Source organism: Homalodisca vitripennis, chromosome 4 (assembly GCF_021130785.1).
Source record: "Homalodisca vitripennis isolate AUS2020 chromosome 4, UT_GWSS_2.1, whole genome shotgun sequence".
Classification (NCBI taxonomy): Eukaryota; Metazoa; Arthropoda; class Insecta; order Hemiptera; family Cicadellidae; genus Homalodisca; species Homalodisca vitripennis.
This window is the reverse complement of record NC_060210.1, coordinates 79,388,916-79,412,575: the sequence shown is the minus strand read 5'-3', so window position 1 is coordinate 79,412,575 and position 23,660 is coordinate 79,388,916. Positions and strand designations below refer to the sequence as shown.

Sequence of the window (23,660 nt, the reverse complement as noted above, 5' to 3'; positions counted from 1 at the left end):
ACATATCAGCGGACAGTACTACCATATATTATTCCTGATGAGATTTGGAGCCATGCGATAAATGGACAAACTATGATGTTAAAGTACGTGATAAACATATGATAAACATATCAGCGGACAGTACTACCATATATTATTCCTGATGAGATTTGGAGTCATGCGATAAATGGACAAACTATGATGTTAACATATGTAATAAACAAACCAGCTGACCGCATTTATATATATATGTATATACATATATATATATATATAATTCTTTATGACATATAATACATTATTTTGATATCTATAATAACTATGTAGGCTATACATTTTTACCCAAATTAAATTCTGGATGTTTGTCTAAATCAAACCAGTCTTTGTAATATTCACTTTTTTATTATGTCTTATTTCGGTATTTGTCATCTAAACAAATAAGTCGTTGTAAACCAGAGACGAGGTCAAATTTTACTTTTGTAGCGCATTAAGAACCAAAACTTATACGTTAAACTAGGCCCGAATCAGCGTTCTATGTCATACATCATTACCGCCCAAAAAGTGTATTTTACTTTATGTTTTCATAATACGATTGAAGGTGTAAAAATTCTGTTCGTTTATGTGTAGTCTTAACCAGCCGGTTTAAATTTACAATCTATTTCGAACACAGCGGAAATAGTTTTTTTGAACAGCTTGCCTTATTGAAACAATGAAGGATTTAGAAGCGTCTCTGAAACGGGTTTGTGAATAGCGGCACGTCAAATGAAAGCACTCGGTTGATTAACGCGAGGCAGACTGCAGACAGTGTGCTCCACTGTACACCACAGTCATTGTCAGTCACTGTCACTGTCACTATCACGACCATTATATGATATAGTGTACAACCAGACGATCACTATGAGAGATTACCACGAGCTGTACTAGCCGCTAACATACCTGTACTTGCACACAGAACCGACGCCTACTTCCCTACTGGACCTTTTACTTAATGTAACAGACAAGAATCTCCCAAACAGCTTTTCTCTTTTTTTAAATAATATCCAACCAAGAACTAACTATTATTATATTATGTGTTTTGAAATGAATTCAGGTCTTATCAGGAATTATTGTTAAACTTTCAATGGAAATTACCAAACGTGTAGAAGAAGATAATAAATGAGAAAGTTTTCATACTGAGATGATAGAAAGCAATATATCTCATGTAGGTCTCGACTGCGAAAGTTACTCACGTCGCCTCCATTTCTCTCCGGAGATTCCGGTTTGATTAAAACAACCATGTCCAGAAGAAAGTAGTAAATGAGAAGGTCCACATAATGGGATAACTGTAACCTATCTCATGTAGGTCTCGACTGCGAAAGTGACTCACGTTACCTCCATTTCTCCCCGGAGGTTCCGGTTTGACTGTAACAACTTACGTCAATATTTAATGAACCCACAAAATACTCGATTTCAACAAATTGGGTCGTGGCGTCTCTTTCTGTTACAACGAACGAAATGACAGCAGAACAAAAGCCGTCGACAAGAACCGATAGTTTACGCTGTCCTAAACTGATTAACTTTGTTGGTATTGTCCCATAAAAACGTACTTCCATATTCAACAGTTTCATTCGCTAAAGGACTTCGATTGTTGCTTTTTTATTTCTACGGTTTCCGATTCCTTTTTTACTTTATTCCCTCAAGTTTGCATTACAAACTACGCATTCAATATACTACACTCTTATTTATGTATAGCCTTATTCGATTACATTTAGCCTATAATTAGAAATCAGAACTGGAACTCATTTCGTTAAGTTGAGTTATAATCTGATGTATTAAGTTGAGAAACTAAACATCTGCCATGACACCGTGGTGAAGGATAATAGTGATCGTTACGAAATGTATCTGATATTATATTGAGTTGAAAAAACTAAACATCTGCCATGACACCGTGGTGAAGGATAATAGTGATCGTTACGAAATGTATCTGATATTATATTGAGTTGAGAAACTAAACATCCGCCATGACACCGTGGTGAAGGATAATAGTGATCGTTACGAAATGTATCTGATATTATATTGAGTTGAGAAACTAAACATCTGCCATGACACCGTGGTGAAGGATAATAGTGATCGTTTCGAAATGTATCTGATATTATATGGAGTTGAGAAACTAAACATCTGCCATGACACCGTGATGAAGGATAATAGTGATCGTTACGAAATGTATCTGATATTATATTGAGTTGATAAACTAAACATCTGCCATGACACCGTGGTGAAGGATAATAGTGATCGTTACGAAATGTATCTGATATTATATGGAGTTGAGAAACTAAACATCTGCCATGACACCGTGGTGAAGGATAATAGTGATCGTTTCGAAATGTATCTGATATTATATTGAGTTGAGAAACTAAACACCTGGCATGACATCGTGGTGAAGGATAATAGTGATCATTTCGAAATGTATCTGATATTATATTGAGTTGAAAAAACTAAACATCTGCCATGACACCGTGGTGAAGGATAATAGTGATCGTTACGAAATGTATCTGATATTATATTGAATTGAGAAACTAAACATCCGCCATGACACCGTGGTGAAGGATAATAGTGATCGTTACGAAATGTATCTGATATTATATTGAGTTGAGAAACTAAACATCTGCCATGACACCGTGGTGAAGGATAATAGTGATCGTTTCGAAATGTATCTGATATTATATTGAGTTGAGAAACTAAACATCTGCCATGACACCGTGGTGAAGGATAATAGTGATCGTTACGAAATGTATCTGATATTATATGGAGTTGAGAAACTAAACATCTGCCATGACACCGTGATGAAGGATAATAGTGATCGTTACGAAATGTATCTGATATTATATTGAGTTGATAAACTAAACATCTGCCATGACACCGTGGTGAAGGATAATAGTGATCGTTACGAAATGTATCTGATATTATATGGAGTTGAGAAACTAAACATCTGCCATGACACCGTGGTGAAGGATAATAGTGATCGTTTCGAAATGTATCTGATATTATATTGAGTTGAGAAACTAAACACCTGGCATGACATCGTGGTGAAGGATAATAGTGATCATTTCGAAATGTATCTGATATATTGAGTTGAGAAACTAAACACCTGGCATGACATCGTGGTGAAGGATAATAGTGATCGTTTCGAAATGTATCTGATATTATATTGAGTTGAGAAACTAAACACCTGGCATGACACTGTGGTGAAGGATAATAGTAATTGTTACGAAATTCTGTTATCGCATTGGTAAATAGAATGGAACTTTACAACATCGTCTTAGGGTAACGAAACGAATTCACATCGGAGAGTATCAGAACGACTCATTATATGACAATACTAAAAGTGTATTCTTACCTTTTCCCTCGATGCGTTTTTTTTTTTTTTTTTTTTTTTTTTTTTTTTTTTTTTTTTTTTTTTTTTTTTTTTTTTTTTTTTTACCGTGCATCACTGTTTTATCAAAGAAGATTGTCCGACTGTAATCTACCTAATCTTGAATAGGGAGTGGCTGGTTCTTAGTCCGGCAACTACAGGGGCAATGTCACTCAGACTCCAGACTGTACGATATAAGGAACGACCATTGCAAACCGGGCCACGATCGTTATATAAATGAGCCTTAGCCAGATCATCGCGCTCTGCTGGAGAATTATAATGACAAACTTCGTCCAGTAACCCGATGTTGTATCTTGTTGTTTTATATAGTTTACCGTAGAACGCAGTTACAGAATCTAAAAACAAAATTTAAAGAATACGATCCTGGTTTGTAATTTATTTTATAACTGATGTATTGAGTTCAAATATAAAACTGAGTAATATTTTACAATCGGAAGTTATATTCTAACTCATATCTGACTCCCACTTTACGTCCGATTACAAATATAAATATCTAACTGCTTTGTCAGTACAGAATTCATTTATTTTAAAGTAGTTGATATTTTACTGTATCATCCACCCATTACTACACTTATCAGGAATGCAAGGTTGGGGGTTCGCTATTTAGCTGGTTGTCAGCGAACACTCCGTATTCAAGGATTATTGTATAATCACTCCCACAGTTTCTTATCTTATCTGCACTACAAACGTAGCAATAGGAACATTTTCCCATGTACAGTAAGTTTATAAAGCGAGGAGTGAGAGGGCTGTAAGCAAGAGAGTATTAATGTGTTGACTGGTCCTGAGTTTCCTCCTCAATCGATTTGTACACACACAGGCCTACTGTCAGTGAGCCTGACGATGTTACATGAAACACGGTAGTACAGGTAGAGTGCACACGAGTACTTGACTGACCCAATACGCCCGAGGAAGGCGGTTCATAGTTCACCCACGCACGATGACAGACCGATACAGTAATCCAGGAGAGATCCTTTACTTCCAGTAATCTGCAATAATTTTCCAACCGCAGGCAGAAAAGGATAAATTGTTTTTTGTTGATACTTCCCCGTTGTTGGTAATGAAGATTAAGGTCTATTGTTTAGAACAGCAGGGCTTTATGATTATTTTACAACCGCCAATCGAAAACTCTTTATATAAAATAAGATATGCGTATACAATACGTTATTCCATTAACAACGCAAACACAGTACCAAACTAACCAGACTCCTAAACCTGTTCTTTAAATTGCTAGGTTCACGATCCACAATATTAATTTTCATACTTAATTTATATACATAATTTTAATATATCCATCAATACTTTAAGTAGACCTAATATAATAAAATATAACCTTGTGGTATTTTTATTGTTTCTAATGTGGAAAGGTTCTTATTCGAACCTAGCACTAAAACAATTTTGAAAAAAAAAATAATAGCAATACCCTCGTTCCAGGTGTGTGTTAAGGAGAAATGTTAAAAAGCTTTGTCCGTGATGGAGACGAAAGTGATTCGCCACCCTCGTATTTCTAGTATAAATAACTGTAAATTCTTATTCTTTACAAATCTAAAACAAGATCAGTGATGCAACCACCATGATAAGGAAGAAAAAATGTCTATATAAAGTAGAAATATGACGGGCAGTACATGGGCGTGGTGGAACGACAGTGTTGTGGTGGAAGTGGTGGAGGGGGGAGAGGTGTGGACCAATAGCGTGGTGCGGGAGTGGGGGCAGTGGACCAATCAGAGCACGAGAACCAGCCATCAGGAGACCGAGGACAACTGGTGGGGGCTACTAGCTTTGGCCTTAGTCTTCGGTACTGCAGCCGGTAACATCCTGGTTTGTCTGGCCATCTCGTGGGAGAGACGCCTCCAGAACGTCACCAACTACTTCCTCATGTCCCTCGCCATCACCGACCTCATGGTGGCCATCCTGGTCATGCCACTGGGTATCCTCACCCTCGTCCGCGGTAAGCAACCCCCAATAAATGTCACCTTATGTGTTCTTCTTCCCTTACATTGTAAATACCTTATACTGTTCTAGCTGGCGGGCATAGGAAGTATTGATGAACCAAATTTACGCACATCCTTTAACTTAAGAGGGAAAAGATTTGTAATTATAATAATTAAACTACTTATTGAATAAGCAAAATTCATATTGCAATTCTTCAATTTTTTAAAGTAAATTTAATCAAATTTATCTGTTAAATCACCAAAATCGTGACTATACCTAATAAACCACAAAATAATTGTTAAATAATGATCTATGCTAAATGTATTATTTGTCGGAATATATTTACTCTATAAATAGTTTAAAAAATAGATTAAGTTTTGTGTTATAACATGGATAGTGGTGAAGTTTCAGGATGACATAATTTAGAAACATTATACTTTATGTTTCACTTTAAATTCAACATTTTTCTCTGTCTGGACCAAATTGTTATAGTCACAATTTTTGAAATAAGATAAATTATTAATGTTAGTGAATGTGACTTTAAGTTTATCTTGAAATACTGGAACGACTCTACATTAAGTGTTTAAATTTGCCATAAAACAACATAATTCGTTATTTTATTGTGTTTAACTACAAACGACCATTACATAAAGAAACATTCTACGGCATTGACAAAGATACATACGACAGGTAATACTCTACATAAAACAAGGATAGAAAACTCTATGGACCAAGTATAGTATTTAAACAACGTTATATTTTCCTCAATAAATAAAAGGAAATTAATCTAGTACGATTAACTACTCTAGGCGTATTGAGCCTCGTACTTTGATAGCTTATGGCCTATTCATGAGGTCTGTGGGTAAAGTTCATGGAACATCGAATCCAATACGACCACTCAAGCAAGCGAGTTAACACAGCTCAGTTACAGTATTTTATGGGCGCAGCATTCTTGAGGTCCTATTAAAAATTGAGGCACAGGTACAAAGTTTTATCATTATTTCAATGATTACCTTAAGTCGTGGAAAATCAAACATTTTATTGAGTGAGTAGTCCTTATGTTCCTGCATACGAAACTCAAATTAAGACGAAAGATTGAACTTAAACGGTTTCAGAGAAATACAGTGTTACATTAAACACTTTGGAATAATAATAGCTCTACTTGCCGTTGTATGTGTGTTAACATAATTATATTTAACTACTTACATTTCACTATCAATTATCTTGTTAATTTTAATGTCTTTATGTATAGCTATACATGTTTTCAAAATAAATACACGTGCTGTACAAAAATATTTATATAGAATAAGATTATATCGTTCAAAATTTTTTCTGAAAATGTTTTAAAACAGGGTTCTAGTTGATTATTATACTAATATAAATATAACCCTATAATGAGGAGGTAAAAGCTATATGTATTCAAGACAAAAAACTTTGCAGCTATAGAAGTAAGATGAGGAGTGTATCAGAGTTCAGTTACTCGGAGAGATGTTCAAGGTCGCTCGCCATAAGTACGAGTAATCCCAGCAATAATGGCAAGGTAAGAGGGCAATCCTGAATATAAATTGGCGTTACGAGCTCACAATAACAAACTCCGCCGGGAGCCGCATTCGTTACTCGGTGTAATCAAACAGTTGTTATGACTCCCCGCCACCAAACAAGCGGCCACCAACCATCGCCGTGGATACAAACTGTGGTACAACGCTAGGGCGTAGGTACTCGGTGTAATCAAACAGTTGTTATGACTCCCCGCCACCAAACAAGCGGCCACCAACCATCGCCGTGGATACAAACTGTGGTACATCGCTAGGGCGTAGATACTCGGTGTAATCAAACAGTTGTTATGACTCCCCGCCACCAAACAAGCGGCCACCAACCATCGCCGTGGATACAAACTGTGGTACATCGCTAGGGCGTAGGTACTCGGTGTAATCAAACAGTTGTTATGACTCCCCGCCACCAAACAAGCGGCCACCAACCATCGCCGTGGATACAAACTTGTGGTACATCGCTAGGGCGTAGATACTCGGTGTAATCAAACAGTTGTTATGACTCCCCGCCACCAAACAAGCGGCCACCAACCATCGCCGTGGATACAAACTGTGGTACAACGCTAGGGCGTAGGTACTCGGTGTAATCAAACAGTTGTTATGACTCCCCGCCACCAAACAAGCGGCCACCAACCATCGCCGTGGATACAAACTTGTGGTACATCGCTAGGGCGTAGATACTCGGTGTAATCAAACAGTTGTTATGACTCCCCGCCACCAAACAAGCGGCCACCAACCATCGCCGTGGATACAAACTGTGGTACAACGCTAGGGCGTAGGTACTCGGTGTAATCAAACAGTTGTTATGACTCCCCGCCACCAAACAAGCGGCCACCAACCATCGCCGTGGATACAAACTGTGGTACAACGCTAGGGTGTAGGTACTCGGTGTAATCAAACAGTTGTTATGACTCCCCGCCACCAAACAAGCGGCCACCAACCATCGCCGTGGATACAAACTTGTGGTACATCGCTAGGGCGTAGATACTCGGTGTAATCAAACAGTTGTTATGACTCCCCGCCACCAAACAAGCGGCCACCAACCATCGCCGTGGATACAAACTGTGGTACATCGCTAGGGCGTAGGTACTCGGTGTAATCAAACAGTTGTTATGACTCCCCGCCACCAAACAAGCGGCCACCAACCATCGCCGTGGATACAAACTGTGGTACAGGTACAACGCTAGGGCGTAGGTACTCGGTGTAATCAAACAGTTGTTATGACTCCCCGCCACCAAACAAGCGGCCACCAACCATCGCCGTGGATACAAACTGTGGTACAACGCTAGGGCGTAGGTACTCGGTGTAATCAAAACTTGTTATGACTCCCCGCCACCAAACAAGCGGCCACCAACCATCGCCGTGGATACAAACTGTGGTACAACGCTAGGGCGTAGGTACTCGGTGTAATCAAAACTTGTTATGACTCCCCGCCACCAAACAAGCGGCCACAACCATCGCCGTGGATACAAACTGTGGTACATCGCTAGGGCGTAGATACTCGGTATAATCAAACAGTTTTTATGACTCCCCACCACCAAACGAGCGGCCACCAATCATCGCCGTGGATACAAACTGTGGTACAACGCTAGGGCGTAGGTACGGTGTAATCAAACAGTTTTTATGACTCCCCGCCACCAAACGAGCGGCCACCAACCATCGCCGTGGATACATAATGTTGCTCAATGATATGGAGTAGGGGATGCAGAAACCTCAACAGGACTGGACAAAGTATGTTCTCCAGCTTAAATGGATTTTTCTCCTCCATCTCATACCACTACCTGTTTCTTGTATGAGAAGATTGAGACAAAACTACCCTAAGATGTTAGAAACGTTCATATCTCGTATGCATAGACCAGCAATTAATTAATTAGACTAGCTAGATTATCACCGTCCATTGTTTTCATTTATGATATCCCACATTTTCTTTACTTAAACATAAATTCAGTGTTGAAAACATAGAGACTATGAACAGTGCGCATAATTAAATATATCACATTAATACCGCAATACCTTATATTTATTCAATTGTGTTCTGAGGGAAGTGTAGTGGAGCGATTAGTTATCAGCAATCCATACTACTACATATACACATATATACTATATACCATTTTATATCTATTCAGTTTTGTCCATGAAACCAATAAAAGCATATCACGAATTTAAGTTTAAAATTTATAAAAAAATTTTAAATTGTATTTGCTCGTCACAAATCCTGAATTTTCTGCCCAGATCCTAGTGTCCGCGAAATAAGGGGAATTTATCACAAAGACGATCACCGATTTTGAATGCACTCAAGATAAACAAAAATTAAAAGTTTCCGTCTCCTCCTAATTAAAAGCTCCTCTGTTGGGAATTTCTTCCGTAGTAAATCTCCGAGATGCCTTTTACAATTTCGCCGTCTTATGATAGAATTTTTATATTTGGCCAAAAATTATTCAGAGCCGTATTCGAGGCCACCAATCCTGATGCAGTGGAACAGGAGGTTTATTGCTATGAAGGAAGGCTTCGATACTTGGGAGTGGATGGACAATACTCCACATGATTTCGTTGTAAAACCGCATTGCAGCAGTGGCAACCCTTTAATGGTCGACATATTTAAGTCCTTTTGCTTATGACTGTGGGCTGCGGATATATGAATGTCTCCCAATAGCCATCAAGAACTGTCGAGTTGCATAGAAACTGATAGAAAATTGTTTCCGACGTCCAAATGAGACCGAAGGGGCGAATGTCAATTATTATTTCCAATGCCGGTCTAAAACTGTTACTTATATAAATTACTTTTACGGCGTGGCTACTTTAAAATAAAATACTATTTAAATATATAAATATTGAACCACATTACATAAGAAGATTATTCCCTGATTAAGGTTATATTGAACACAAAACAAAACTATTAATCATCCCTTACAAATTTATGCCACTGTGCTGTTAGATTACAATGCAACCAAAATTGGAAGGCACGGCCCCGTCCAGCCATCACAACAATGCTGCCGCAATAATTATTGCAGCGCTGGCAGTATATTACACGGAGCCAAATTGATTGGACTCACTCGATTCTGAAGTACTGCTCTCCATTTTGGCCATTCCATTCCGACGCTCTGACATTCATTGGATCGTCATTAACATCCTCTTTTCGTGGTTTTCATCCACTCATCGAGCGAAAAAACTGATACAACTCCAAATTAAAATTTGTGTAGCAGGTTAACTGTTGCTGTGTTTTTAATTAATTGACTTTGTGTCATGTGTTAATAAACTTTGAATTGGATCTGTGCGAATTTACATAAAAATAAAAGATATTATCGTAAAACTTACAGAATATATGAAAATCTATTCCTGGCTAGAAAAATGTGTTGCAAAAAGACGTTCAAGCTTCTGTATTGAAGTGTAATGCAAACAAACTAAAGAAGGCTGAATGCCTCCTGGGAGTCCGCCCCGTAAACTAGCCTGTGGTGGTCTCTCACCAGTACTGTAGTCTTTTTGCCTCGAGATATTGGAACATGAATGTCACTGACATGTACAAAAGCACAACAAACACAAAACTGAGTATCGATTGTACTTGGCATTGCAAAAATACAGGAATTGGATTAGTAATTTAACAACTATTAACTTTGATCTATTAACAATTTCACCACGTATTTATAAATAAAAAAGACATGTTTGTTAAATCGTGTTAACCCCAAAAATGACGTATTGGCATATGCACTGATAGTGTAATGCGAGTCGAGATAAATCCGTGTAAGTCTCGTGTAACACGCAAACTGGATAGAACAACGAATACGCGTGCACGGATGACACGCCAACTACTAACCGCTTGTCAGCATGTCATCATTAACACCATCAGTCTACACAATCCAGTGTGTCTCCCATCACGTTAATTAACATCAGCCCCACAGGTTCAGATTTACGATTTGATACTAAACTTGTAATATACTTTTTATACTAAGTCTGCTCTACACAGTGGTTTTTATAAATGGTCCATCATTGTGATCGTGGACACTGTAACTCTGACAGCAAACTTTAAAAGTAAACTATTTTAGAGACTATTATTTAAAAATAAGTAGATTACAGTATTAAAAACTACAGCCATTTTCCACTTGGCGATCGTTTTTGTTTTTCTTTCTTATGAAACCACATATATTTTATTATTTTCGATTGTTAAATTAATTTTAATGCTTTTTTTAAATTGTTTTATATTTCCAACAATAATATAAGAGTTGAGATGAATTATAGAGTTTAACATTGAGAAAACGCATTTATAATAGGCGTCAATTTTAATAGTAACGTTAAATCTATCATCTGACATTTACGAATTTTCTCTTGCTTTAAAATATTTATAAATGTTTTAACAGGAAAGGAGGTTTGTTCGTGTCATATCTGTCTCTTATCTATTTTAACTGCACATAACTAAATGGTTGTGTTTGAAACGTACCAAATTGTTATGCATATTTATAAACACTGTAAAAGAAAGGAAACTTCCAAAATTCAAGGTGTTACAAACAGTTTAGAGCATTCAAGTGGACGCACATTTAAAAAGGCATCTTCCCAAAGTTAAACTCCATAAGGAATCTCAACAATTAAAGCTCTAATATCTCCATTATTGAGGTAATATCAAGGTATATTGAGATAAGGTTCCATTAATAAAAAGTATTTAAACTATTTTTAAAATCGAAAATTATTATAAAATTAAGGATGTTGTAAGAAAATATAAAGTAAACCAATATATTGGAAAAGGGCGGCAACTTCAGTATTCATATTTTTTAGTGTATCTAACACAAGGTAAGGTTCCCCCTTAGAGTTTGCTGTCAGATTTAGTTTCCAAGATCGCAATGGTGGCTCACTTGTATAGAAAAGTGACATCTAGTCTAGAATTAGATTTGAGTAGGAACCAAATAATATGTAAAAAGTAAATCATTTCTGTTTCCACGATATTAAATTTTAACATATGTTTCTCACGAGATCCAGTAAATGAATTGAACTATGAATTTATGACTGTAACAATTAATATATGTGGACATGCGATGGATCTTACCCAAGCTTCTCTCATTATAAACACTGAGCAAATATATCTTTACTCGCCATAATATTTCCATAAGAGGATTATACGGTACGAGAGTTAAAATCTGTTATATTACAAAGCTAAGGAATTAAGGAGGGGTGGCTTGCCCGGCATAAATTTCACGAAATCAGATTATTTACGCCTTTCTTTCAATTAAAAATTACATAACATAATTCGTTCTTTCATAAAACTAATTTTTACAGACATTTTTCATGTAAATTTTACATAACACTGTATTAGATTCTTATGTCATTCCAATATAAAGAAAGATTAACCGGATTATAAAATTGTTTCAGCTTTTCGTCTTAATGGTACATCAAAATTTTAACTAAAAAATACAACACATAACTATAAAATACTGATGTTTTGACCTAAATGCACGCTCACTGGTTCTCTACAACTATGTAATGAAGCAAAAACGCAATATTTGGTGAAGCGATTACACAGATGATCGGAATTTTAAAACAAGGGATGTGTATTTTTCCAGCTCAGGGAATACTCCAACTTTTCAGTTACTCGTTTGGTGGTTTCGCATTTAATTACATGCTTGGAAACCGCTGAACATGTTACGACTTCCCTCAAAACACTACATCCCGATCATTTACTAAGCAGATCCAAGTGGAATAAAACAACTTACTGTATACTATTCGCCCATTGATAAACAGTAATTAAGAGCACTAAATGCTCGTTAGATTTCACTGATATCGTTTTAACTGTCGCCTGAAAACAATATATACTTTTTTAGTATACAATTACTTTGTCAAATAACTATACATTTTTTTATTTTATTTTGTTTTTTATACTTGATAAACATGAAAACATTTTACATAACTTGGGTCTTGTCGTTCATCAGAAGTTCCCGTCTAACTAAACGAGCGATAAATCCATCCGAAACTTTCCCCACGTCTATTTATTCGTGTTGCCTGTTGTAAGTGCGGCAGCTGATAAGACGTGACAATCTGAGATGAGAGAACAACAGAGAGGCGGTGAGCAACAGGTCGCGGGTCACGATCTCCAACAACAGGTGTGCTGCTGCGACTGCGTCCACTTGTCACTTGCCATTCCCTCCTCCTGGACAAATAACTTTGTATCTTCTCTGCCGAGATGGCACGCTGTGTCGTCCACGAGAAGTGAAATAGAAGTATTTATCCCGTGCAATAAAAACTAGGTCGGAGAGACGGCCGCAAACCAGGTTAGGGGTAGCGCCATCTGCATGTTATTTGTGATGCTAATCGTCTACACTCGGACCACAGGCTCTACACTCGGGCTCTACCTCCCTCCGCTCGGGCTACAGTGTTATCGGTGTATTAAAAACACATTAACCCTCTTCTTAGTTTCTTTTTTTAATTAGGTTTCATTCATGCTTGTGTACTGTAATAAATTGAATTTTCATATATCGAAGTCTCCTTCACAGAAATCTAGCTAGCACCATGACAATAGTTTCATCGCAAAATTGAAGTTTTTCCGCGTGTTGGCAAACGATGGTTTTAGAATCCGATATCCTGCAAATACGAACCTTTGACACGACAAACGTAAAAGCAAGTTGACGATAACGCTTTAATAGGTTCCTTTGAGCGCTGCGCGCGTCACTACCCGCCCGGCGAAATTTATTGGCACTGCATCGCGTCACGTCGGTCGTTAGGGACATTCCTGTTTTATTCCCAGCAATTATAAAAGTATTGATAATATGCTAAAGATTGTAATTTTGCCATCTCCTATTTTAAACAAGGTTTTATGAGTTATAATATAACGAACATGATATATTAATCTGCCCCTACCTCGAGAATACGCAATTTACGCATACGCATACGCTTTAAGAGCATTCGCACTTAAAATATGGAAATTATAACTCTCTAACGACGGTGTTTTAAAAATCAGCTGATACTAAGGGCATGTAAGGATAATAAGCTACAGACTGGGAATATGCTTCAGGAAATACAGCTACACAACGTCACGAGTACATACCCTAGAGACCATACCTATGCTCAGGGAGGTACTGCTGCACTACGTCACGAGTACGTACGCTAAGAGACCAACCATACCTATGCTCAGGGAGGTACTGCTGCACTACGTCACGAGTACGTACGCTAGAGACCATACCTATGCTCAGGGAGGTACTGCTGCACTACGTCACGAGTACGTACGCTAAGAGACCATACCTATGCTCAGGGAGGTACTGCTGCACTACGTCACGAGTACGTACGCTAAGAGACCATACCTATGCTCAGGGAGGTACTGCTGCACTACGTCACGAGTACGTACGCTAAGAGACCATACCTATGCTCAGGGAGGTACTGCTGCACTACGTCACGAGTACGTACGCTAAGAGACCATACCTATGCTCAGGGAGGTACTGCTGCACTACGTCACGAGTACGTACGCTCAGAGACCATACCTATGCTCAGGGAGGTACTGCTGCACTACGTCACGAGTACGTACGCTCAGAGACCATACCTATGCTCAGGGAGGTACTGCTGCACAACGTCACGAGTACGTACCCTAGAGACCATACCTATGCTCAGGGAGGTGCTGCTGCACTACGTCACGAGTACGTACGCTAAGAGACCATACCTATGCTCAGGGAGGTACTGCTGCACTACGCCACGAGTACGTACGCTAAGAGACCATACCTATGCTCAGGGAGGTACTGCTGCACTACGTCACGAGTACGTACGCTCAGAGACCATACCTATGCTCAGGGAGGTACTGCTGCACTACGTCACGAGTACTAACCACAGTTATAGAAGTGACAGACCTTTCACTAGTACGGTTAACTGCTGCAATAAACCAAGTTTCTCCCGCCACACAATATAAACTTTAAGTATTTACGTTGGACTTTTTATTCCCAACGCTCTTCAAAGTAACTTTAAAACATAACTAGCTATTCAGCCCTCTGTAAATTTCACCCCATATAAATATTTTAAGAGTTTCTTATATAAATTTAAAATTCAAATGGAAAGAAATTTTACTAAACTTCTTGAGCCTGTGCACACACTTTACTGACTGGAAATATGTTCCGGTTCACGAATTTAAAAAAAATTAACACGTTTTTGTAAGGCTCAAAATTGAAAAAAATTAATTGTTCACTCTTTTAAAAGTACTTTTTGTGATTCAATGTTTATTTAAATTAAATCAGGCTATTGCCATTTATACAGTTTAATGTATATATATATATATATATATATATATAATATATATATATATATATATATATATATAGTTACATAACAATGCAAATGCAAATAACTAGTAAATGTGATACGGTCTGAAATGTGTTAAACGAGAATCTCTTACATGAGAACAACGTTTTCAGCTTTTTACTTACAGTATGTGTGCCAGAGATCCGGATGAAATGATATTAAGCGGATTGAAGTGGAGTAGAGACATCCTTTGTAGAGAAGGTCGTCTTGGGGGATTATCAGAAACACAATTTGTCTGCAAGTTGTAGGATAAAGCGTGTGCTCTCGCCCGGTTTTGTGGGCTTTGTGCGGCACCGCACTTCTGAGACGGTTCACAAACGCCCTCACACACACACTCACCGTAGTTCGTCTGGGGGATTATCAGAAACACAATTTGTCTGCAAGTTGTAGGATAAAGCGTGTGCTCTCGCCCGGTTTTGTGGGCTTTGTGCGGCACCGCACTTCTGAGACGGTTCACAAACGCCCTCACACACTCACCGTAGTTCGTCTTGGGGGATTATCAGAAACACAATTTGTCTGCAAGTTGTAGGATAAAGCGTGTGCTCTCGCCCGGTTTTGTGGGCTTTGTGCGGCACCGCACTTCTGAGACGGTTCACAAACGCCCTCACACACTCACCGTAGTTCGTCTTGGGGGATTATCAGAAACACAATTTGTCTGCAAGTTGTAGGATAACAACGTGTGCTCTCGCCCGGTTTTGTGGGCTTTGTGCGGCACCGCACTTCTGAGACGGTTCACAAACGCCCTCACACACTCACCGTAGTTCGTCTGGGGGATTATCAGAAACACAATTTGTCTGCAAGTTGTAGGATAACAACGTGTGCTCTCGCCCGGTTTTGTGGGCTTTGTGCGGCACCGCACTTCTGAGACGGTTCACAAACGCCCTCACACACTCACCGTAGTTCGTCTTGGGGGATTATCAGAAACACAATTTGTCTGCAAGTTGTAGGATAACAACGTGTGCTCTCGCCCGGTTTTGTGGGCTTTGTGCGGCACCGCACTTCTGAGACGGTTCACAAACGCCCTCACACACTCACCGTAGTTCGTCTTGGGGGATTATCAGAAACACAATTTGTCTGCAAGTTGTAGGATAACAACGTGTGCTCTCGCCCGGTTTTGTGGGCTTTGTGCGGCACCGCACTTCTGAGACGTTTCACAAACGCCCTCACACACTCACCGTAGTTCGTCTTGGGGGATTATCAGAAACACAATTTGTCTGCAAGTTGTAGGATAACAGCGTGTGCTCTCGCCCGGTTTTGTGGGCTTTGTGCGGCACCGCACTTCTGAGACGTTTCACAAACGCCCTCACACACTCACCGTAGTTCGTCTGGGGGATTATCAGAAACACAATTTGTCTGCAAGTTGTAGGATAAAGCGTGTGCTCTCGCCCGGTTTTGTGGGCTTTGTGCGGCACCGCACTTCTGAGACGGTTTCACAAACGCCCTCACACACTCACCGTAGTTCGTCTTGGGGGATTATCAGAAACAAAATTTGTCTACAATTTGTAGGATACAACAGCATAAGCTCTCGCGCTGTTTTGTGGACACAGTCCATGTTGGGGATAAACTTGTATACAGAATCTTGTCATATGAGAACGAAATTTGCTGGTATTAAAACAAATTTTAATAAAATTTATTAATCAAACCTGTATAGGAGTAATATTCAAATATACTGATCTTAATAACAAATTCACAACTAACACGATTTTTTGTGTAACTTGAAATGAACTTGGAAACTGTGTTAGCTGGAGCATTGTAATAAAAGGTATTGGGTAGGACTGGGATCGGGTGGAGAGTGGCAACTACAGCAGTTCCGACGCAATTCAGTTTTATTTCCGAGAGTTCCTGGCAGACTCCGTGACGTGACTGACGGAACAACTCCCTTGACTGTCACGCTCAAACGTTTCCATCTGTGATCTGTCACTGATCTCCCAGGATATTTCATCAGTTAGAATGGTCCAATGTACGAATTTCTTCACAATTTACTTTTAATACCCAGAACTTCTACCAGACTCCGTGACGTGACTGACGGAACAACTCCCTTGACTGTCACGCTCAAACGTTTCCATCTGTGACCTGTCACTGATCTCCCAGGATATGTTAAAGTTACGATTGATGGTGTAATGTACAAATTTCTTCACAATTTACTTGTAATACTAAGAACTTCTACCATACTCCACGACATGACTGGGACTTGCACTTTTGACTGCATTTTTACCCAAAACAATTTGATTCCCATTAACCCTCCGAGCGTCCACCATATTTTGTAAATTCGTACCCTCTGTATGAGGTTTTGCAGGCTGTCCTTGTAAAATTTATAATTAATTTAAATAGTAATTTAATTGTTAAATACCACTTTTTGCAAAGAACTGTGCTTTCAGACTGTGTAACTATGAAGTTAGAAAAAACAATTTCTTAGTTTATAGATTAAAAAATTAAAACTAAAATTAAGAACCAAACAATAAAAATACAAACAAAATTAGCAATAAAGTATGCTAATGCATTTAAAATATTAACTATATTCAAAATTCATAATATCCGAATTGGAGGGAGTTTTGTCTTGAAGACAGAAATGTATAATTTTGAACTGTTTATATTAATATGTTTTCCAATATTTTTACAAATATATGCACATTTGAAATTTTGTCCTCGCCGTAATTATATAGCACATTCATATAACAATGTTCTTATTTTTTATATTATACTAAATATAGTAGCAATACAACAATTAGAATAACCTACTTTTAGAAAATTGTGCCATGAACAGAACAATATTATATATACATTGCTGTAAGTTTTTTTAGCAATTCATAATATTTACTTATATAGAGGAAAGTGAAAATAATGATTATCTTTTATGAAAACATAAACAATATTTACATACAATAATATCATTTCTAACAATTAGTAACTACATAAAGACTAATTTAAACGTAAACCAGGACAAAATATACTGTAAACAGTGAAAATCTTTTTGTACAAGAAATCGAAAGGCCACTAAACCTCATGGGCTTTCAAACGATATAGGTTATAATGTCGGCAAAATGAGTTTTAAGGCATGAATGTTTATCATCAAAAATTTCTATGATGACGTTTAGTGAAAGTCCATGTCGTCAAAAATAATGAAGATGGACGCTTGGAGGGTTAATATTTTATTTTATTAGACCATATGTAACATTTGATACAACAATTTTTAACTATCGTAAATATACACATTTCTAAGTATATTCACTAGTAATGTACGCCCTTTTCATTTCTGTATACACGGAGAGTTCTGAGCAGCTTCCGTGACGTAACATATGGTCGTGTGCCGTTATTTCTAACAAGCATGTCTATCTCGTACCGGTACTGTTGGGTGGTTGTACGAGTAGTATCTTACGTATATTGTTGAAGGGTTTAAAGTGCTATTCAAAGCACAATCACAACAATTTCCTGTTTTATTACTCTCAGACATTTATGAATTTAGAAGAAGAGAATAGGTTTATTTGTTCGGACACAATCCTGAGCCAAAGCTAACAAACTAACTGTCTGTAGTCTGCTGTGCGAATATTGTAGACCACGTTGTAGAAAGCATTATGTTGCGTTTTCCAGTAATAGGTCGAAACGCAATCTTCACCAAAGAATACAAATAGCGTAATTTGGGATTCTGGGTTGAGAGGATAAACTGCGCGCTAACGTAAACACTGTTTTTGCAGCCTACAATAGCTGTGACACAGATACCTCGAATCTGTAAACAAACATACGTCACTTTTGTGTCCTGTCTAATTTATCTCTGTGCACAAAACACCGGCACAAAATATACGTATTAGACTCTCTCACCGTGCTTCTATACTACATCATTCCTAATATTTCTGGAGAAATGCCGTACATACAACATAATTATTGGATATTAAATCAATCTGGTTTTTTATTTGTAGTTTAACAAAAGTAATAAATGACAAATCCATCAGCCACTAGAGGGTTCTGATGCATGTAACGTTATTTTAATTGAGTTTTCAATCGTAACTCATGGATAACATGATAACGATCACAATAAAGTTGCCAAAAAAGATGTTTCAACGTTGAAGTAACTTACAGAACACAATGTCCGATATTATATGTGAGAGAGATAAGGAAATTACTTACTACCGTTTTAAATTAAAATATGTATCTCCCGCATAATGAATTTCATAATGGACTTATTTGGTCGATACGACAAATAACGTTGTCTATTCAGTTACAAAATATTTAAAACCCAGTAACAAAAACAAAGTGGATCGTCTGATTTCAGATTTGTGATTAACCAATATAATTGGCACAGAAGACTGGAGTGGAGGTACGTTGATTGACAATGCTAATGATTACACCAGAGGGTAGACGCTACGGTAGCGTGGCGTGGCGAGTGAGGGCGGCCAGATTATATCACTTCTACAGCGGCAGATCACACCTGAATAATATACCGCAGCAGTAGAGGCTATATTACACCAGAGGGTAGACGCTACGGTAGCGTGGCGTGGCGAGTGAGGGCGGCCAGATTATATCACTTCTACAGCGGCAGATCACACCTGAATAATATACCGCAGCAGTAGAGGCTATTACACCAGAGGGTAGACGCTACGGTAGCGTGGCGTGGCGAGTGAGGGCGGCCAGATTATATCACTTCTACAGCGGCAGATCACACCTGAATAATATACCGCAGCAGTAGAGGCTATTACACCAGAGGGCAGACGCTACGGTAGCGTGGCGTGGCGAGTGAGGGCGGCCAGATTATATCACTTCTACAGCGGCAGATCACACCTGAATAATATACCGCAGCAGTAGAGGCTATTACACCAGAGGGTAGACGCTACGGTAGCGTGGCGTGGCGAGTGAGGGCGGCCAGATTATATCACTTCTACAGCGGCAGATCACACCTGAATAATATACCGCAGCAGTAGAGGCTATATTACACCAGAGGGTAGACGCTACGGTAGCGTGGCGTGGCGAGTGAGGGCGGCCAGATTATATCACTTCTACAGCGGCAGATCACACCTGAATAATATACCGCAGCAGTAGAGGCTATTACACCGAACCAGGCTGGCACTGTCCCAGCTCATAACACAAACGCCATTTACACCAGTACACTGTACATTTCCAAATTTTCATATTGTAATGCAAACTTATGAGTATATCATAATAGGGTTTTTATCTAATTATTTCTTGGCTTGAAACAAAAATTATATTAATAAACTAATTTAAGAAAAATAATAAATGTACCAGCGACAAATTAGCCTCCTTTATCCAGCTTTCTACAATTTACAGCCTTCTAACTTCATTAATAAATATCGTACACAAGCACTTTATTCCAATAAAATGTTAATGCCTATTGTAAACTTGCATTACTGTTATAGTAGTAAGCTGCAAAACACGAGAAGATAGCATCGTGTCGGATGTTGAACACACCAATAAGTATGAGAGGAAGTATCGAACTTTGTACGCAGTATATTGGCCAAGTTTGGAATCGGCGGTGGTGATCGTAGCCTATCGCCAATAAGTATGAGAGGAAGTATCGAACTTTGTACGCAGTATATTGGCCAAGTTTGGAATCGGCGGTGGTGATCGTAGCCTATCGCCAATAAGTATGAGAGGAAGTATCGAACTTTGTACGCAGTATATTGGCCAAGTTTGGAATCGGCGGTGGTGATCGTAGCCTATCGCCAATAAGTATGAGAGGAAGTATCGAACTTGTTGAAGGTTGTAATAATTACGAATTTTTATTATGAAAAACAAAGACGCAAAGGCAATTTCTTGCGTAATGGTCGAATCACTAAAGTGACACATCTGACATTAAACTCTACAGTACAAATATTGGAGGGAAATATTTGAAGCTTATTTTTAGTCTTTATAGAGAGAATAACAGACATTTTCATCTACACCACCTACTCACTACTTAAGGTTTGTTTCACACAGTAGGGGAATAAAAGGGAAATAATCAAAATCCTGAAGTGTATAGCCCAAAAAACTTTTAATTTTTCTATTTTTACAAGTAATACGTCTAAGGACACTAAGTCACTGCGTTTTTTTCAATCTCATACAATTTTCGGCACTCACGTAAATTTAAATGATACCCTTTTACTCCAAAACTTGTTACGTAGTGTTGAGGAAAATATAAAACTAAATTGGAACCAACTAAAACTAAGGAACCAACAGTGAAGGACTCTAGTATAAGGGAAAAAAGTGCATCCATACTGAACGAAAAGAATAAGATAGTAGAGAACGCCAGTATACAGGTATAATGTGAGCAGGAAAGTTTCACAGTAGAGGGGAGAACAATAAAACCTGATTAAATAGAGAAGATTGCTATAAAAGTTGCAATAACAGTGAAGTGCTCTCAGAGTCTGGGCACTCGATTGAAACAAGTTCCATACCGCCTAAATAGCTAAACACCCGATACCGCCCCGGGGTATCTGCTCCCTCACACGGAGCAATAGTCGGTCTAGAAAACTGTCTTAAACACTAATCAAAGGTTGTACCAATTTTGTTTAAGGTTTAGGTACTATGACAGTGGATTGCCCAATTTAGACAATATTATAACAAATAAAATAGTACAAACATCCTCCGGGAAGATTGCCAGAGAATACGGGAACGCTCCAGAACCAAACATATCGATGGCTGATTACACAAAGTGCCGGTCTGGAGAAGAGAGGAATGCAAACAACATACATTCAACAAAGAAATTCTACACACCTTTCCTTCAGAACATTGCGAGTTTTATTTATAGAAAATACAACGTAAACCACTAAATCGTTTACGTTTTATGAAGAATTCTGTTGCGCCTTTGTGATTCATCTGATTTAACAATTAATTTGTAACCTGTAAACACAGTTTCTATATTAAACTCACATATAATTCTGAAACCTTATCATAAAGAATTAATCACATATCACAAAACTCCTGGGTATTCCAACTGTTGCCGTAAATCTGACCGATACTAAATTACATACCAATGCTCTACTTAATGCTCTCGAGGAAATTAAACATCAATCACGATACAAGAAACGTAGTTGTACATCGTGGTGAGTTATGACGGTTTATCTCGTACTGTCTCCAATACTACATCAAAATCATCATTGTCCCCGTACATGCCAGAACTATCCGCTTTTACTATATCAAAATCGTTCTTCTATTTTTCAGAACGTATAAAACATGGTGTAATAAGGCTTGGTAAGAGATTTGTTTCTTAATAAATAAATTGAATATATATACTTAATACTACGATAGACTAACCCCACACTGGGCGTGTATGAGAGCAACCGCACGTGCAACAAACGAGTTTCATACGTATACAATATTTATAGTTACGGAGTAAATTACAAGGCACGCATAAAGACTCGTGGTTCAGTCGTTTTATTATTAATAGTTTTATAACACTTTCAATTTCAAGTAGAATCCATTCCATGGATTTTGAAAACCCTTTTTCACAATTAGTTTATACTATAGTATAGAATTTGATAACCTTTACAGTTTATAATCAATAAAAATAAATTATACTATACAAAATAAAATAGAGGTGAACACAGAAGGAAACCACTCGCTCAGTGGCTGGCTAACAAATGGAAAACAATTGACCAGAACGGCGAGGTAGGCCACAATAGCGCGAGACGTGGCCGGGCCAAGTTAATTGTCACTGGAGACGAAATCGCGGTGTTCACTCATTGAATAAGGTTCGATTGACCCTGAATCATGTATTGCAATAAACTCATATGGACTGGCATGCTTTCCTCCATACGGAAACAAAACTTAAGCTGTCTGAGTTGTTGTTGTCTTTTATTACACAATTTCCCTACTTTTAAAATTAAATTAGCCAACATTAAATGCATTGCATTTGAACATCGTCTCACAGAAATACAATATAATCCATTATGAAAACAAATGTTCTTTGTTATTATTAATTCAGAAAACGTTATATACTTTAAATAAAATTTACAAATACCAGAAATTTCGTTTCAAATCGTGTTGTCTTTACTTGTTAGTACCGATATGATGCGACTAAAAGAGTATTTAGGCTACAGTGCCAGTGGAAACTGCGTGATTTCGTCAATGTAGTTAGTGGCGTGTTTGCGGAAGATTGCGGAAACGCGGAATTGTCATTAATCACAGGCATTGTTTGGTGGTATTATCGTAGGGGCTGAGATTACCCCTCTCGTTAGGGTTCCCTTCCCTACCTGCACATAAACGCGTATTTATACTTACACGGGAGCTTTCTTAGCTGTTATACTGAATACCAACTGTGACCCACAACTTCGGTACAATATAGATACTGGCGTGTGGGCAGCAAATTGCGGAAACGCGAAATTATCATTAATCACAGGCATTGTTTGGTGGTATTATCGTAGGGGCTGAGATTACCCCTCTCGTTAGGATCCCTTCCCTACCTGCACATCCACGCGTATTTATACTTACACGGGAGCTTTCTTAGCTGTTATACTGAATACCAACTGTGACCCACAACTTCGGTACAATATAGATACTGGCGTGTGGGCAGCAAATTGCGGAAACGCGAAATTATCATTAAT

At 38.2% G+C, this 23,660-nt stretch overlaps 2 protein-coding genes across 2 annotated transcripts in view; one reads left to right on the top strand and one right to left on the bottom strand.

The window, feature by feature from the left end:
* LOC124359608 (26S proteasome non-ATPase regulatory subunit 1) overlaps positions 1–23,660 on the bottom strand; it is a 251,882-nt gene that overhangs the window by 84,365 nt on the left and 143,857 nt on the right. The gene's annotated exons all lie outside the window — the stretch shown is intronic.
* The window catches only part of LOC124359609, a 92,094-nt gene that overhangs the window by 18,771 nt on the left and 49,663 nt on the right, over positions 1–23,660 (top strand). Inside the window, exon 2 of the mRNA XM_046812495.1 lies at positions 4,823–5,336. Within this exon, the coding sequence (XP_046668451.1) occupies positions 5,000–5,336 (337 nt within the window). The 5' untranslated portion in view covers positions 4,823–4,999. The remainder of the gene's footprint in view (positions 1–4,822; positions 5,337–23,660) is intronic.